The sequence below is a fragment of the Callorhinus ursinus genome, unplaced genomic scaffold (genome assembly GCF_003265705.2).
Source record: "Callorhinus ursinus isolate GAN/ISIS: 27379988/994484 unplaced genomic scaffold, GSC_fseal_2.0 scaffold74, whole genome shotgun sequence".
NCBI classification, from domain to species: Eukaryota; Metazoa; Chordata; class Mammalia; order Carnivora; family Otariidae; genus Callorhinus; species Callorhinus ursinus.
This window is the reverse complement of record NW_027397136.1, coordinates 1844064-1863186: the sequence shown is the minus strand read 5'-3', so window position 1 is coordinate 1863186 and position 19123 is coordinate 1844064. Positions and strand designations below refer to the sequence as shown.

The window sequence follows — 19123 nt, the reverse complement described above, 5'->3', positions numbered from 1 at the left end:
CTCTATTACAAAGCTGTCAGCATCAAGACAGTATGGTACTGGCACAAAAACAGACACATAGATCAATGGAACAGAATCGAGAGCCCAGAAATGGACCCTCAACTCTATGGTCAACTCATCTTCGACAAAGCAGGAAAGAATGTCCAGTGGAAAAAAGACAGTTTCTTCAACAAATGGTGTTGGGAAAACTGGACAGCCACATGCAGAGAATGAAACTAAACCATTTCCTTGCACCACACACAAAAATAGACTCAAAATGGTTGAAAAACCTAAATATGAGACAGGAGTCCGTCAAAATCCTAGAGGAGAACAGAGGCAGCAACCTCTTCGACCTCAGCCGCAGCAACTTCTTCCTAGAAACATCGCCAAAGGCATGGAAAGCAAGGGCAAAAATGAACTATTGGGACTTCATCAAGATAAAAAGCTTTTGCACAGCAAAAGAAACAGTCAACAAAACCAAAAGACAGCCAACAGAATGGGAGAAGATATTTGCAAATGACATATCAGATAAAGGGCTAGTACCCAAAATCTATAAAGAACTTATCAAACTCAACACCCAAAGAACAAATGATCTAATCAAGAAATGGGCAGAAGACATGAACAGACATTTTTCCAAAGGAGACATCCGAATGGCCAACAGACACACAAAAAAGTGCTCAACATCGCTCGGCATCAGGGAAATCCAAATCAAAACCTCAATGAGATACCACCTCACACCAGTCAGAATGGCTAAAATTAACAAGTCAGGAAACGACAGATGTTGGTGGGGATGCGGAGAAAGGGGAACCCTCTTACACTGTTGGTGGGAATGCAAGCTGGTGCAGCCACTCTGGAAAACAGTATGGAGGTTCCTCAAAAAGTTGAAAATAGAACTACCCTACGACCCAGCAATTGCACTACTGGGTATTTACCCCAAAGGTACAAATGTAGGGATCCGAAAGGGTACGTGCACCCTGATGTTTATAGCAGCAATGTCCACAGTAGCCAAACTATGGAAAGAGCCAAGATGTCCATCAACAGATGAATGGATAAAGAAGATGTGGTATATATGCACAATGGAATATTATGTAGCCATCAAAAGGAATGAAATCTTGCCATTTGCAACAATGTGGCTGGAACTGGAGGGTATTATGCTGAGCAAAATAAGTCAATCAGAGAAAGACATGTATCATACGATCTCACTGATAGGAGGAATTCTTAATCGCTGGAAACAAACTGAGGGTTGCTGGAGTGGTGGGGGGTGGGAGGGATGAAGTGGCTGGGTGACAGACACTGGGAGAGCGCTGTGAATTGTGTAAGACTGTTGAATCACAGACCTGTACCTCTGAAACAAATAATACATTATATGTTAAAAAAAAAAAAAAAGAAGATAGCAGGAAGGGAAAAGTGAAGGGGGGGAATCAGAGGGGGAGACGAACCATGAGAGACTATGGACTCTGAGAAACAAACTGAGGGTTCTAGAGGGGAGGGGGGCGGGGGGATGGGTTAGCCTGGTGATGGGTATTAAAAAGGGCACGTTCTGCATGGAGCGCTGGGTGTTATACGCAAACAATGAATCATGGAACACTACATCAAAAACTAATGATGTAATTTTGGTGATTAACATAACATAAAAAAAAAAAGAGCGCTGATACCTTTTGCGGGGCGGATAATAATAATCTGGGAGCCAGAAGTGCCTGTTGCTGCTGAATTGTCACTTATTTCTAGGTCTCTTCAGGGAAAAAGTCAGTAACTACGTATTTAAGAAACAAAATTTGAACTAACTCTTACATTTCCACTTAAAATTTAACATTAAATAGCTTTAACTTAATATTTTTCTCTTATACTGAAGGTTTTGTTCTGACTGCATAAACATACTCATTTATTATATCCACGACAGCTGAAAACTTAAAATGCCAACATTACCATTAACAATGAAACCACGGAATGACGTTTACAATTTCTTTGCAGTTCTTTTTCTCTAAGGGTGCTCAGTCCAAACATGGGGTTCTGAAGTCACTCCCCAATTTCTTTTCTAAGTAATTATGTTATAATATGATATTCAGTTATCTACACTTATTTCAGCTAGTTTACAAATTCTAGGTTTTAATTGTCTTTTTTTCCTTAATTTTCTTTTTTCCCGTATTTCTAGAGAGTGTTAATCTTTTACTTCTCAATTCTTATAATAGCAGTTTATAAAATTGGGAAATTAACCCTCCTCCTATTACTGAGGTATAACTATTTCTCAGTTTTATATATCTTTTTGCTTTGCTTGTGTTTTTTTTTGAACCAGGCAAAACGTTTATTTTTTGATTATTATGTAGTTGAATTAATTGCTTTTGGGTTTTAAGGCAGAGTTTAGAAGATCTCCCCTTTCCAGATTACAAAGAAATCCATATAAATTTTCTTCTTGTATTTGACTGGTTTTATTTTTAATATTTAAATTTCTAATACATTTGGAATTTATCCTGGTATAAGGTACAAATCCAATTTTCTATTTTTCCAAATGGCTATCACTTGTCCCAATATCATTTATTTAAATATCCACTCAAATAGCTGATTTGAGATTTTCATCTTTCTCACATCCTAAATTTCATATACACCGGGGTGTCATTTGGACCTTCCCACCTGCCCTATTGGTCTATCTGGCTGTTTATGCATTGATACCATTAAAGCCATCCTGTTTTAAGTGCTTAGGCTTTAGCTCCTTAATACCAGATAGGTAGAGCTTGCTCCCCCTTCTCTCCCTTCCAATATTACTCTTGTTCATCAAGGTTTTCCCTGCTGTTCTTTCTTGTATATTTCTCCATATGAACCCTATAATCAACTTGTGTGGCTCCAGGAAAGAAGAAACCAGTCTGTATTTGTTTAGGAATCATCTTAAATTTGCAGATTAAACAGAAGTGAGAGCTTTAAGTTCTATCTTCTTATCTAAGATCCGGACATTTGTTCAAGTCTATTTTTATGCCTGTCAGGAGTGTTTGTAAGTTTTCTTCATACAGGCTTTGTTCATTTCTTGCTATTTTATTCCAAAGAATGTTATATTAATAGTTGCTACTGTAAATGGGGTCTTGTACTTAACCTTCTGATTGGATACTATTTGTATATAGGAAGGCTGCTGATTTCTTAGGCTACGTTTTAATCCACTTAAAACAAGTGGTCTTCATTAGCCTACTAAAAGCAAATAGAGATTTAATTTTTCATTTGATTTTGTTTGGTGGAAGGAAACTCACCCCTTTTTCCACAAGCATATTACCACTGTAGGATTTAAGTATGTTTCACAAAGGAAGACAAAAACTCACCTTGGTGTATTCATCTTTGGCCTTGGTGAGCATTCGTAAGATATCTACTTCCTTGCCCTCTCCTGAATTGAGGATCATTGGGGAGTTTCCTGCTCCACCTCCCTGATGGGCTTTCAACTGTTCATATTGAGTTAGGCTAGAAAAATAGAGGGGAAAATCCACACAAGGAAAACGAACTCAACACAAATGGCTTTTAAAACCATCTAATTCCCACCCACTTGATTTTATCTTTTTTTTTTTTTAAGATTTTATTTATTTGTCAGAGAAACAGAGAGAGGGAGAGAGAGAGTGGCAGGCAGAGGGAGAGGGAGAAGCAGGCTCCCCGCTGAGCAAGGAGCCCAGTGATGTGGGGCTCAATCCCAGAACCCTGGGATCATGACCTGAGCTGAAGGCAGATGCTTAACTGTCTGAGCCACCAGGCGTCCCCACTTGTTTTTATCTTGTTATAGTCATGGTAGAAGTAAAACTGCTTAGGAAGTGAAAGAAGAAAAACAAGAGTTGAGGTCCTGAGTATAGTGAGTACAGGTATGAACCCAGAAGAGGGGTGGCCAAACTATGTTCTGCAGGCCAAATCCGACACACCGTGTGTTTTTGTAAAGAAAGTTACAAACAGCCACACTCACTGGTTTATGTATTATTTACATTTAAGGCCGGCTTTCACACCATGACTGCAGAGCGGAGTAGTTGTGACACAGATCTATGGCCTCGAAAGGCCTGAAATACTATGTTGTTTTTTTTTTTTTTCCAGAAAAAGTTTGCCAACTCCTCATTTAGAGCATTTGAAAGGACTCATTAATTGCTAAGGAAACCCAATTTAGAGTTCTCAAACACCGAGTAAATCTTATGGCAAATTGAAATTCCCCCCTTCCTTGTTTCAACGTGCCTTGTAGTCAAAGCAAAATTGATCTCAGCAACTCAAATCCTATAGTCCTCTGGCAATTTATAAACAATGAAGATTCCATTCTAGAAGAGGAGGCATTAAAACAAACAAACAAACAAACAAACAAACAAAAAACCAAAAAACGGAGCAATGAAGAGTGTCTTCTGTTTTCCTGAAAACAATACAGGAGGGAGACCAGATGGCTCCTATATGGTGCCTGGGGACGTTAAGAAAAATACCTTTTCCTTTTGTGTGCTTTGACTTTCAGCTGAAATTTTTATAACAGCCATGTCATTTGTGGTAAAAGACATCTGAGAACTTACTGGGAGATTTAATTCTAACTGAGGAAGGGCTCGGAATCCACACATATCAGCTGCTTATTGCTAGTCAACAATCAATTTCCTGCCCCAGCTGTTAAGTAATTACTGCAGAATGCTAACAATTTGAACACAGTCTCTTGGCTGAGCCACAGGGTATTTTTTCATCTATATGAAATCCTGCTATTATTATCCGTTGTACAGTTTACAATAACATGAATGTGTTAGGAACTAGTTGTTATTGGGGTAAATACCAGTTTGAACACACTTAATCACCATCTGCAACGTGAGCTGGTTACCTACAATTAGCTATCGCAAGCTAGATTCTCAGAAATCTATTTATAAAAAAGTGTCCCACACATTTCATTTTTGGGGGTCACTTTTTAGTTATTTCATTGCCCCAGGATTTAAAATTGGAAAACAGTCCTTTCACAGATGGAGACGTGTTGTCAGATCTGCGTGGGCAGAAGCCATACTGTGTGTCTGGCGGAGCCCAGTCACCGGCCGGGATACGGCATGTGTAGGAAACGTATTTCATTCTGAGGCTCTAAACCGTCCCCATAAAGCAGAGAAATACTGCGTGACAGGGAGCAGCTTCGGGGCTCAAGAACTGATCAAGGATTTGACCAGTCACAGAGGAAACAGCACGCTTACCTGGGCCTCCCTTTTAATGCAGTCAGGGGGCCAAGAAGGACAGTCAGACCCTGACTTAAGTTTCCCAAAACACAGGTGAGACAAACCACAAGGTATCAAGAGATTAAAAGAAAAAGAGACTAGCAGCAAAAAAAAAAAAAAGAAAGAAAGAAAGAAAGGGACTGCCTACCGATCACTAAACTAATATTAACTCCGATATTTCCAATAAGATTGAAAGTAACGTCTATCCTAAGTACTCACAGCATTTGAAATGTGAGGAAACTCTGAGGTTCCACAACCATGGAAATGCAGTTAAAGGAAAGAATTTAGGGTGGGAAGGAAATGAAAGATTTTAGAGAATGTGTAGCAGCCTTTAAAATGTTCTGAATGTTCTTTTTACTGAAAGCTATACTGATGACTTTTCAGAGAAAAAAAAAGCCCTGCTAATTTACAAATGAGGAAAATATTGAAGAAAACTGCCATCTGGAACAATTCATATTATAGATATTTCACCCATGCAGAACAAAAATGAGGTGAACTATTCTACATGATAAACCTTACCTAGTGAAAATGTAAAAAGTTGTGACTATGTTTATTTTTCATTTAAGTAAGAGTAAATGTTTTCCTAGCCATGGAGGAAAGGGCTGCTGTAAGAGATACAGTCTGCTAAAAATACAGTGGAGTTACACTTGAGAAACACAAACAAATGCATCATGTCCAGAAAAATACTTAGCCTTTCAGCACCTACTTTTTCATAAGCTCTGCAATTCTTTGGCATTCTTCCTTATCGTAAAACCAAATCCCATAAATGGACACTGCAAAAAACACATCAAACAAATTATGAGCACCTTTAAAACTACAAAATGGAAAGAAATTCCCTTTCCAACTTGAAGAAAATACATACTTATGGATAAACAAATCCGATCACTGGAGTTTAAGCTTGAAAACCTAGTGTTGGAATTGTCTAAGCCCACAGAGAACTCTGGAGTGGTCTTATGCATATGTGGGGACACATACTCCTCCCCAATAATCTGTGCTATCCTTAACAATACAGCACCTGAACGTAACAGGCACTTGGCAAATGCTTCTTAAATGAATGAATACAGATTGACGTGAAATCAGAATTTCTAAACTCCTGGCTTTGAAGCATCACTGTGTCCAGGGCACCTGGGTGGCTCAGTCGTTAAGCGTCTGCCTTCGGCTCAGGTCATGATCCCAGGGTCCTGGGACTGAGCCCCGCATCGGGCTCCCTGCTCCGCGGGAAGCCTGCTTCTCCCTCTCCCCCTCCCCCTGCTTGTGTTCCCTCTCTTGCTGTGTCTCTCTCTGTCAAATAAATAAATAAAATCTTAAAAAAAAGAAAAGTCACTGTGTCCAGACTCCAGTTGCGCATTTATACACATATTTCATCTTTATTTGAAGTATCCAGAAACCTGAGGCATGAAATTAGGCCTAGAAACCTCTCTCCCCACTCTTCTTCCTCCCAGGAATATGTTCACTGAAAAACTGGCTTTGTAAGCTGTAAGTTAGGACACAGTGCAGGAAAAAATAAAATTCAATAACAAATCTCTGACTTCAAAATGCCTGTATGGAAAATTTATAACTGCTGAAAGATGAGATGTGACCATGACTTAATCATTTAGTAATGAAAAAAATGTGGTATAATGGAGCTATGGATTCATTTAACAAGTTTCAAAATAAATTGTATACTTTAGTATGTGCCGATCTACATCATTTTTATAGCAAAGGCTAGACACTTCCAAAATACATTTATAATGATCGAGTTGAGGATCTGGTGGTAGTAATCATATAAATAATGCACTAGCTACAGATACATTTTCAAACGCTTCACTGAAACCAGCAGCAATGTTATGATAGGGCAATGAAAACCAACAAAACATATTTTTTAAAGGAAACACTTTTTAAAATTTGAACATTCAAAATATTTAATTCTCTGAATATTATGTGGTCATTAAAACAGCTATGATGCTTTGACAACGTCTTTCTCCGCCCACCTGACCAATGCCTCAGTGTGGGATTTCTGCTTCTTGTCAATAGTGATTGAGATAACAAAAGCTTCAGGAAATGTCTTCTCAGTGCTATTTTAGGCAGATATTTTTAAAAGGAATCCCATAAATCTGAATTACTGACTTGCCAAAAGGTGGCAACGGGGTTTTAAACTTTGTGTATGATTAGTGTGCCAGGATATTTTACCAACCTACATGTGAAGAGGGGGAAAGAAATGGAAACAACCCTCCAGCATTTTTTTGAATAGGACCATCTTATCCTCTTAGAAATACATACACATATTCCTCTTTAATACATTGATAATCTTTTGAAAAAAGATTCTGAACCTATGTGCTGAGAGAGCCTTACTATCAAAAAGAAATTCTTTCATCTCAAGATCATTAAATGTGTATCTTAAAACTTTTCATTCAAGGCTAAAATTAACAAGTCAGGAAATGACAGATGTTGGCGGGGATGTGGAGAAAGGGGAACCCTCCTACACTGTTGGTGGGAATGCAAGCTGGTGCAACCCCTCTGGAAAACAGTATGGAGGTTCCTCAAAAAGTTGAAAATAGAGCTACCCTACGATCCAGCAATTGCACTACTGGGTATTTACCACAAAGATACAAATGTAGGGATCTGAAGGGGTACGTGCACCCCAATGTTTATAGCAGCAATGTCCACAATAGCCAGACTGTGGAAAGAGCCAAGATGTCCATCGACAGATGAACAGATAAAGAAGATGTGGTATATATACACAATGGAATATTATGCAGCCATCAAAAGGAATGAGATCTTGCCATGTGCAACGATGTGGATGGAACTGGAGGGTGTTATGCTGAGTGAAAAAAGTCAATCAGAGAAAGACATGTATCATATAACCTCACTGATATGAGGAATTCTTAATGTCAGGAAACAAACTGAGGGTTGCTGGAGTGGTGGGGGGTGGGAGGGAGGGGGTGGCTGGGTGATAGACATGGGGGAGGGTATGTGCTATGGTGAGCGCTGTGAATTGTGCAAGGCTGTTGAATCACGGATCTGTACCTCTGAAACAAATAATGCAATATGTTAAGAAAAAAAAAGAAGAAGAAGAAGATAGCAGGAGGGGAAGAATGAAGGGGGGGAAATTGGAGGGGGAGATGAACCATGACAGATGATGGACTCTGAAAAACAAACTGAGGGTTCTAGAGGGGAGGGGGATGGGGGGATGGGTTAGTCTGGTGATGGGTATTAAAGAGGGCAAATTCTGTGTGGGGCACTGGGTGTTATGCACAAACAATGAATCATGGAACACTACATTAAAAGCCAATGATGTAATGTATGGTGATTAACATAACAATAAAAAACAAAAAAATAAATAAAAAAAACACTTTTCATTCGAGATTATTAGCAGCCCGTCCACACTAACGTCCTACTCTGACTGCCTACACACACCGTGACACACTAACCCACCTCAGCTCATGTCCTTGGAAGCACAAGTACACTGGATCACCGACATTCAAAGACAATAAATCTGAATACGGTTGTGTCTGACAGGGGTTTTAATCTTAGTTATAAAACTAACAGCTCAGTCTGCTTTTTTGGTTACAGTGATAACTTCCTTTCCTGGGAGACTGGGTTTTCCAAAACTATCAGAAAAGAAAGGTGGTAGGTAGCAGGGGGAAAAAACCCAGCATGACTAGAAACTTGCAGGCCCAGTCGCAGAGGGGAACCAGCCATTTGTGCCTCATCTGTAGGATATATTAGTAGAAATGCTCTGAGTGTCATTTTGTTTGTTTGTTTGATGTTACACATTTGCGGCATTTGACATAAGGAATTCGGTTTTCAGAAGAGCGGGATGCCAAAAAAACTGTTGATACAAACAGAAAAGCAGTTTGACAATGTCATTACCATGAGATAACTGAAACGTAGATTTAGGGAGGAAAAATGCTATGAAAACATCTTTCAGATGTCAGCGCAGAATGAAGGGAAGACCAGGTTTGTCATGACTACTTGAGACATTGTAGAGATTTTTTTTAGGACCTGACCATTTATCATTAAAACAACATGACTTCAAGAGTAAAACGGGCTCATTTTGAAATAACATTTTTCATCCCAGTTAATACTCGGTTTGAACGTAAAATGTAACTTGTCAGTGGAGAAAAAAACAGATTTACCAACAGTCCTGGCTACTGAAGGGTAGCACCAAGATAAAATGTTGAACTGGGCCTAAGTTTTTTCTCCTTAAAATAGTTTTGTGGCTTGCATTACATTCCAGTGGGAGAGGGGCCGCGGTTCCATGAACATGCACATTCCAACCGAAGTTTTCTGCCTCTTAGGCCCAAGGTCTCCTAACCCCTGGACAAACCTATCACTTCCCGCACAAGAGGGTATATCAAAGCAGCTCGTGGTGATATATAAAAACCAGAGATCATTGTGCCTCAGGGAGGTGATGAGCTGACAGGCTGACAGAAACCATTAACTTCACATTTCAATCCCAGTTATCCTGTAAAAGCCACTGGGTGAGGGAGGCAGTGAGTGCGGCAGGCAAGGAAGAAAAAACTCGGTTGAGAAGAACCCAAAAAGAAGGTGTGGTTTTTCGAATTCTAAGCCTGAAAAAGTAATCACTGTGACCTGAATTTGCAGCGATGGTGACGTGCCGTGTGGACCTGTGGAACGCTGAAACATTATTGTGGGAATGACCTCTGGGCTTTAAGAAATTACAAGGAGGGAAGCTCGCGAGGAGGATATTTATTTACTTGAAAACAGTGACCTAATAGTGCACATCTGGAAGTTCACCATGCTTCGAGCCTTCGGCCAGCCCTCTGCGCCTGCATACCAGCCGCTTCCCAGTCACCCCACCGCCGAAGCAGAGGTGAAGTTTAAGGGCACTTTGGTGCATGAAGCTCAACTCAACTGCTTCTACATCCCTCCTGGAGGTAAGAAACCCCAAAATGAATAGGAAGAACAGGTTGAAATGTACTCCAAAATATTCTAATGACATCTAGAATGTGTGACATAAGGACTCATCTTTTTGGCAATCCTCTTTGTATTTAATACAGGACTTTTCAACAGCACAGTTGGGAAATTTTGCCTAAAATTGCACTGTCGTGGTCTATCTCATGCTTTGGAAATTCTCAATCAGAAACAAAACCAGTGTTTGGGGCAACAGGCATGGTAATATTGCCTTTACATAGCTATTGAAGCATCAATCTTCCCTTTTCCTTTTAAGTCTGCATAGATGATTAAGGAAAGCAAAATCTCCCTATTAGATTTCATGTCTGAGTGTCGTAGGTACACACAGAGCAAGACAGACAGAGCAAGCTCATTGTATCTGATAATGGTATTTTCTTCTTTTTTAATTTCTTCAGCAGAAAAATCTAAAGCTGGTAAAATGTTAAGAGGCTAGTTAAGAGGTCATCAGAGGCAATATCAAAATGTCCTTCAATGCACAGTCATTTAGAACTCTTGGATTCTTTTTAGCATGGAGCATTAGTTCATTCTGGATGTTCTTTGGGGATTTACCTCATCTAGTTTATGTTCCTAACAAATATTTCTATACAATCTGTTCTTTTAAGACATTTATCATTTGTTCCATATTTTACCCAAAATATCTTTCAACTCCAAATCATGAATGGTAGCTTGCAATCTTTTAACAAGGATTCGTGCTAATATTTGTGCAATTTTAAAATATAAGGCATATTTCCATGCAGTTAGGAAGTAGATAACACATAATTACGTAGGTAAAGTTTAAACAGGCGTGAGAAGGATATTTGACTTGGCAACTGCTCTCCTTTCTCTCTCTCTCTTTAACAAGAATTTCACTCAAAAGCATAGGGATATATATTTCTTAGTCAGAATGCAGCAAAGAAGGCATTTAAGTTCTCTTTCTTTTCACTAGGAAAACTATGGAAAGGTGGCAGTGTAAATTACACAAACCTCTTCTGTGCACTTAAGGATAAACCAAAATTTTAAAATTCCTTCAAACCCCATTCATCTCATCAAGTCTTTCCCAAATGAGTGGAATAATAATCCCAATGTAAGAAACAAGAACATCTAATCATACATTTGATGTAAACACTTGTTTTTGAGATTCACTCAAATATCATATGTCTTGATTTATGGTACCATTTATCGATTTCAAGTTTCTGTAAGATTGACCACACTGATGATGACTGGTTACTGGTATTTGGTGGTAAGCATGCACACACAGCTACTACCCCGAGAGATCACAGGGTAGCCAAGAAACTAGAACATCAGAACCGTGAAGTTTTAGAGCTGGAAGGCAGCTGAGATGTGGGTAGTTCAATAGCCTATTTCACTAATGAGGAATGTGTGGTCTCACAAGGTGAAATGACTTAGCCAATGACATCTTGACGGGTTCCATCTGTTTGCTCTGAAATATGCTCCTCCCCCAGCCTTACAGATGAAATAAATAAGATGGAAACAAGTTTTATATTTGACTGAGTTGTAGGCTTGGTTATAAAAGACGGAATGAGCCTTTTCTAGAGCCGAGCTTCATATGGAATCTCAAGAGGAAAAAAGGCGAGAGGGAAGGGAGGGAGGAGATGAGGGTGGACGGAGAGGAGAGGGAGGAAAGAGAGGAATCCGAGATTTCTAGTATTGCCCCGACTTTGATGGCAGTGAGTGCTAGGACAGCAATCACACTGCCCATGTCCTGGCAGCCACAGGTGGTAAACACAAGCTATGTCTGGCGGCTCCATGTTGACTCTGTACTTCTACCCCATTTGGAATGCTTTGCACTGAAAATGTTTTTCTTCCTCATGTTCTTTAATGCCTTTAAAGTAATGTTCTTTCATTCACCTTCTGCCTTAGCTCTACTGACCAAACACGGACACGATCTTGTAAAACAAAATCTTCACTGGCCACAGAGAGTCTACATAGCACTGTTATCTTTGGCCCCTGGTCTGGTTCTTTTCATATGACATAGTTTTACTGCACCTCACAAATCAGTGATCCCATGATCTCAAAATATTGGAAAGTTCACAGTAGATGAGAAGCAGTTTCTATTTTATGGGTGACTAATCCTCATGAAACATTTTGGGAGAAACAGTAGAAAACCTAAATAAATACTGTGAAATATAACAACCTTTTTTCTAAATAAGTTAACTTCATTAGAAAGTTAATGCCATAGACAGCAATGACAAGCATTAAACTAATTTGGGTTAAATTAATATGTATCTCCAACTATAAACTAGCATTTATTATTTTGAAAGAAAAGGATGGATTTATCTTTTAAGAAGTTTTTATTTATAACAAATGCATGTTATGTCATTAGGCCTTCCTAATCTCCCCCGAGGTCATTATCCTCCCAAAATGAGACCCCAGAGGTCTGCGGCTGGCCTCAAGTTCATGAAAGGCCAGGTGGAATCTTTTTCATGATACACTAACTTCCTAATTTTATTTACTTCAGAGGAAAGTTCCTTTAATCTAAGAGATTTAACAGAGTAAATAACCATTTTAAAAACATTAGGAAGAGAAAAAGTCTTCAGTAACAATAAATATAAATAGGAACAACTTATTCTGTTTTGTTGGTCATTTAAATTTATGTTTTCTTTTTGTTCATAACCCTGCCGATAAATTTCAAAATCTCCTAGACCACAAATAACAAACATGGGTTCCCCAAAGTGTCTTTCCCCCTCTCTGAGCTAATAGTCCGCCTGAAGACTCAGGTGTTCCCACTCCTGTAGGGATAAATAGCCTCAATTTTTCTGTTGTTCCTGTAGTTTTTTTGTATATCCTTGTGCCAAGAAAAAGAAAAGAAAAAAAATTGAGCACACATCATAATTAAGTATTTACAGAACTGTTTCCTCCACTAGACTATGAGCTCCAGCATAATGACAACAAGCACGTGGTAGATATTCAACAAATATTTGCTGAGTTGAACTGAAATCAGACTTTAAGATCTTATAGTATCAGTATGCCTTGTAATGCTAATATTAATAGTTATCACTATTATTGGCTAATTACACATCACAGACTAGATGTCCTAGATCCTCTGTATTCAATGATCACAACCTCTACCAGGGATTACAGCATGGGGATTCTCCTCACAGTGCTCCTTTATTTCTCCTTCTAACTGGAGTTTATTTAGCTTTAAACATTTGGTAACCTTAGGCATCAGTAATGTTGATGGGATCTTGTCATTAAGGGATGAGCTCCCTAGGATTGTATATTTCTATTGATCCAGCACTATGCAAACATTAATGTATTCATTTTATGTGTATTTATTATTACAACAATTTTACCATATACCAGTCTTCCTGATTGAATACCTGTCAGGCCCTGGCAACTAAGAGCTCAAAGAATGCAATTAATCTGCAAAATCACATGCATTTATCTTCAGAGTATAACTAATAGTACTTTGATCTAGCAGAAAAAAAGAATTCAAATTCCAGTCATGTCTGATAATAGTAATCTGAAGCTTACATATACAAGTACCTAAATTATCTTAAAACATAAGATTTATATGCAATGTCAATTATTCCAGCAACACATTGAAAACATACTATCTTAAGTGAATCTCAATGTAGTAAAATAAGTCTTATCTCACACAATTGTAGTTTGCAAAAAATACATGTTTAACCTAAACATAAAAGAGTATTTCTACAAGTCAAAACTTGTTCCAATGAAAAGCAGACTTCTTCATATTTGAATTAGATTATTTAACCAACTGTTTAATAATTATAGTAATAGCTTTACTGAAAATAGCCTACCTAAAAAGTATATGATCAATGAAAAATTTCTAAGATTTTATATAGCCGTGGCCTACCAAGAGGAGCTGAATACTACTTCTTGATTGAAGGAAAGTGAGCTAGAGTTTCTGTACTTTTTCCAATTTGACCTTAATCTATAATTACGGATATAGGAGATACTACTTTTCCCAAAGCCCTTTACGTTATACACAGTTGAATCATGTTTTGGTCCCACTTAAATTAAATTAGAGCTCTAAGGCTGTATATAGGATAATTCTAACATAAATTCTTGGCTAAAATTGTTTTCTTTTCCCAAAACCCATAAGAACATGAAGATTTGCAATTTTTCCTTGTGTGGGTTAAGAAGAAAATTAATCCAATAGTTTCAAATTGGTTTTTTGAAACTATTTTCTAAATGATTTTTGGACAAAAATCAGTAATATAAAAGATAGACTCTAAAAGAACAGATATGAACACTCAGTGTAGCCATAATGAGCACTTACTATATGCAAGGCACTGTGTTAGCGTAGGAAAACTGAAAGATGCTTCACACATTAAGCATTTCAGAAAGTGTTTTGGAATCCAGTTTTTGCTCTGCCAAGATTTAGACTTCTATCATGCCAAACTGGGCTCTCAGAAACAAAATATAAAATACAGTCTATCTCCAAGCTACAAATGTAGTGTATGAATCCAAATAGCATCACTATGCAGATGTTTCTTTGGTAGAAGTTGAGAATCTTAAAAGTTCTTAAAAATCTTATGGTTCATAGGGCGCCTGGGTGGCTTAGTCATTAAGCGTCTGCCTTTGGCTCAAGTCATGATCCCAGGGTCCTGGGATTGAGCCCCTCATCAAGCCCCGCATCGGGCTCCCTGCTCTGCGGGAAGCCTGCTTCTCCCTCCCCCACTCCCCCTGCTTGTGTTCCCTCTCTCACTGTGACTCTCTGTCAAATAAATAAATAAAAATCTTTAAAAAAAAGTGTTTATGGTTCAGGATAAAATAAAACTTTAATTTCACTCTCACATAGTATCTGTGTATTACCTTTGCCACATGGGTTCTTCATCTAAGCACACCAGATTGCTAAGTCAATTAAGTTTAGATATGCTTATACAGTTTCCCATTAAATTCATGTGACGGTCCTATATCCAGTGAGTCCCCTAATAATAAATGATGAAAGTCTGGAGGCTGCGTAAATTGGGTGGTCAGGGTGAAGAGAAGTATTGTTTATCTACTTCGTGTGTGTGTTTCAAGGAGCTACCAGGTATCACAACACAACACAACACAGTAAAAAACAAAAACATAAAACCTAGATGTACCATGTGGCTCACGGGTGAAATTTTGCTTTACGTGAGGCTTTTCAGAGCCTTCTTTCTTTCTTTATTTTTTTAAAGATTTTATTTATTTATTTGAGAGAGAGAGAACGAGAGATAGAGAGCACGAGAGGGAAGAGGGTCAGAGGGAGAAGCAGACTCCCCGCTGAGCAGGGAGCCCGATGTGGGACTCGATCCCGGGACTCCAGGATCATGACCTGAGCTGAAGGCAGTCGCTCAACCAACTGAGCCACCCAGGCGCCCTCAGAGCCTTCTTTAATTGATAGGATGCCAGTTATTTAGATTAATAGTCTCCTTTAGAGTTTAGATCTTTTCCTTTCAGCATGAACTGAGCATTGACAGAACAAAAGAGTGATTCTGGGTTAAGGTCAGAGTGACAAGTTTCATCACTCAAGTCACAGTAGATGTATAAGCCTTAGTCATATATTAAAACACATTAGCTTTCTGAGCAATGATGCATAATAAATAGATCAATTTTTCAGTTAGAATGGCAAAGGAGATTTATACAGACACAGAGTAAGATTCAGTGACCACATTATAATTTTTAAATTTTGGTGGTCTTTCTTTCTAAGAAGCTTCCAGCTGGTAGAAAGAATCCTTGGTTCTCTAGTGCAACCAACGGTGCTCTCATGTACAGTAGAAGACAAGACTGTATAGGTTACCTATTCTAATTGCATATGAAATGTCAAATTCCTTGTCTCCCATCCCATATTGCACATGATTTGAATGAAGTTAAGGATCTTATATCACTGGACAGATCCTTAATAGAACATTCTCTTCTTATTCCTGCAAATACTAAGATTCTACCTAGCAAGAATGTCAAGTATTTTTGGTCATGTAATTACTTTAAAGATGTTTCTTGACTCTAGAGGGCTTCAGGAGTTCAGTAAAATCCCAAGAGTTGTATGCATGCAAAATAATGTGTAAATATGCAAATAGACATGTTTGGAGGTAGGGAAGTACAAAGCATAGACCCCCCCAGAACAATGCCTGGCACATAACAGGCAATTAAAAAATATTGCAGGGGCAGGCAGGAAGGAAATTCCTCAGATTCTCAAAGGGATTTGTGACCCAAAGAAGGTTAAGAACTACTATTTGAGGATCAATACACCACTAAATACCTTAGCATGGAAAAATAAACTCTCAATTATCTGTGGAGAGATAATGTGACTTTCATTTTCTTAGTAATAAATTTACACAGAGTTCACTTTTAACCTTTCAAACTGCTTTTGTTATAATTGCCTGAACTGATTCCAAGGTTAAGAAAATAGATGATAAAGTCTTGAGGTCTTAGAATTAGAATTTGTTAAGTTGTAAGACCTTTTATTCCTCCAAGTGGCCTAAAGTCGAGGAGAGGGCTTAAAAAGGAGACTTCACATCCTCAGCCACAGCAAGGGTGAACCACACAGTTCAGCTTCCGCTACGGCTTTGCATTATTAGCTTGAGAGGTGGGATTTTCTTTCTTTCTTTTAAGTAGGCTCCATGCCCAGTGTGCCCAACCTGGGGCTTGAGCCCTGAGGTCAAGACCTGAGCTGAGATCAAGAGTCAGACACTTAACCTACTGAGCCACCCAGTAGGTGGGATTTTCAATCTCTACCATAAAATGGCCAACAGGGAGGAATTTCAGAAAGCTGAGCTACTTTTTGGCTCTTTCTCAATTACCCCAAGCATAACATCTTCAAAGCTGGACAAAAAATTAGACATATGTCCATAGAGGACAATTCTAGAATTAATATAAATGATTTGGGAACTACCTTAAGTACATTGTATGTGTCTATTTCTTATCTAGATCTGTTCATTTTTGGTGGTTATTTGGTACCACAGAACAAAATATTAAGATGTAGTCTCTGCCCTCTGTAATTTATTACTCATGCCACTGCTTTCTTGATAGCCTAAATAATCAATAATCAACCAATTAATGACAGTATAGTGAAAGAGAAAACATTTCACAACATGCATCAAAGTATAGTGAGCAATGTTGTTTCCAAATTATGACCTACCTCTGTTTGCAAATTTGGCTTTCTTATTGCTATTATTTATGATGGCTATGCCCAGGTACATTTCAACTGGAGCTTTGGAAAAAATTAAAGCCCACACCTCGTTATATGCTTTCTAATAGCCATCAAGAAAAACCTTATTAATTGCTTACCATATATTAATGGTTTACTATATATTAGCACTGCAGAAGAAATGCTAGGACTTCTCTCTGCCAGAAAATTGACTTTAAAAAAAATGACTAAAAAAATATCTTCTTTGATAACAGGTTCAATTATTTCTACTTTTAAAAATGATAAAGTACACAGAACTTAAAGTGTTTTGTTTGAAGAATTTTGGCAATAATACACTCTCAAGTAATCAACCACCCAAAACAAGACCTAAAACACTGTCATCCCTCCTTTTCAGGCAACAACTGCAGCACTTCCACCACCAACCCAGCAGACACGATCGTTTTCTGCCTTCTGTCACCATAGACTGGTTTTGCCTGTTCTTAGACTTCATATAAATGGGATCATACAGTATATATTCTTTTGTAAATGGCTTCTTTTGCTCAGGATATTTTTGAAATTCATCCATGTTGTTGAACCGATTGGTAGTTCATTCCTTTTTTATTACTAAGTAGTATTCCCTTATGTGGATACACTGAATTTGCTTGTCCATTCACTTATTGATGAATGGACATCTGGGTTATTTCCAGGGCTTTTGGGTTTTTGTTTGTCTTTTGTTTTGGCTATTATAAATAAAATTGTTATGAACATTTGAGTAAAAGTCTTTGTGTGGACATGTTTTCATTTCTTTTAAGTAAATACCTATAAGTGGAACCTGTTGGATTATATGATAATGATGTTTAAGTTTATAAGAAATTGCCAATCCATTCTCCAGTGGTTGACCATATTACCCTCCCAACATCAATGTATGACAGTTTCAGTTGTTCCACATTCACATTAACACTAGGATAATGTCAGTTTTTAAAATTTTGGCCACTCTACTAAGTTATGTGGTATCCTCATGCAAGTTTTAATTTGCATATCCATCCAATGTGTGATAAGCATATGAAAAATTGCTCAACACAATTAGTTATGACAATATGCAGATTAAAACCACAATGAGGTATCACTTCAGAACTCCTAAAATAGCTCAAGTTAAAAGGAACAATGTCAAGTGTTGACAAGGATATGAAGCAATTGGAACTCTTATACATTATTGGAAAGAAAATAAATAGGCACACAACTTTAGAAAACTGTTCAGCAGGATCTATTAAAGCTAAATATTTTTATACTATATATAAAGTGGTTGGTAAAAACTCAAAACAAATAAGTGCATATATCTACCTAAAAACCATGGGCCAGAATCTTCATGGCAACTTTCTTCACAATAGTTCACAACTAGCAATAATTCAGATACCCACCAATAGGAGACTAAGTTAACAGATTGCACTATTCTGATGCTACTGTAATACTACACAGTGATAAAAAGGAACAAGCTATTGCTACAAACAATAACTTAGAAGTTCCTGATGATTATTGTTGAGCATCTCTTTATTTGCTATTCATATACCTCTTTTGTAAAGTGTTAAATATTCTGCCAAAATTTTAAAAAGATTTATTTATTTATTTGAGAGAGAGACAAAGAGAATGCAAAGGGAGGGGCAGAGGGGGAGGGAGAGAAACAGACTCCACTGAGCACAGAGCCCGAAGTGGGCCTAGGTCTCAGGACCTTGAAATCATGACCTGAGCTGAAGTCAAGAGTCAGACACTTAACTGACTGAGCCCAACCAGGCACCCCAAATATTTTGCCAATTTTTAAATTGGGTTGTCTGTCTTCCTATTATTGAGTTTTAAGAGTTACTTATATATTCTGGATCTAAGTACTATGTCAGATATATGTAGTGTGAATATTTTTTCGAAGTCTGTGGCTTGCCTTTTCATTTTCTAAAAGGTATCTTTAGAAGAAGACAAGTTTTTGATCTGATGAAATTTTTCCTGT

General features: G+C 38.0%; 1 protein-coding gene across 2 annotated transcripts in view; it reads right to left on the bottom strand.

The window, feature by feature from the left end:
• DCP1B (decapping mRNA 1B) overlaps positions 1–19123 on the bottom strand; it is a 56036-nt gene that overhangs the window by 14483 nt on the left and 22430 nt on the right. For both annotated transcript variants that reach the window (XM_025851907.2, XM_025851908.2), the window contains 2 exons: positions 5860–5926; positions 3282–3417 (listed from right to left, as the gene is read on the bottom strand). In XM_025851907.2, the coding sequence (XP_025707692.1) occupies positions 3282–3417; positions 5860–5926 (203 nt within the window). The remainder of the gene's footprint in view (positions 1–3281; positions 3418–5859; positions 5927–19123) is intronic.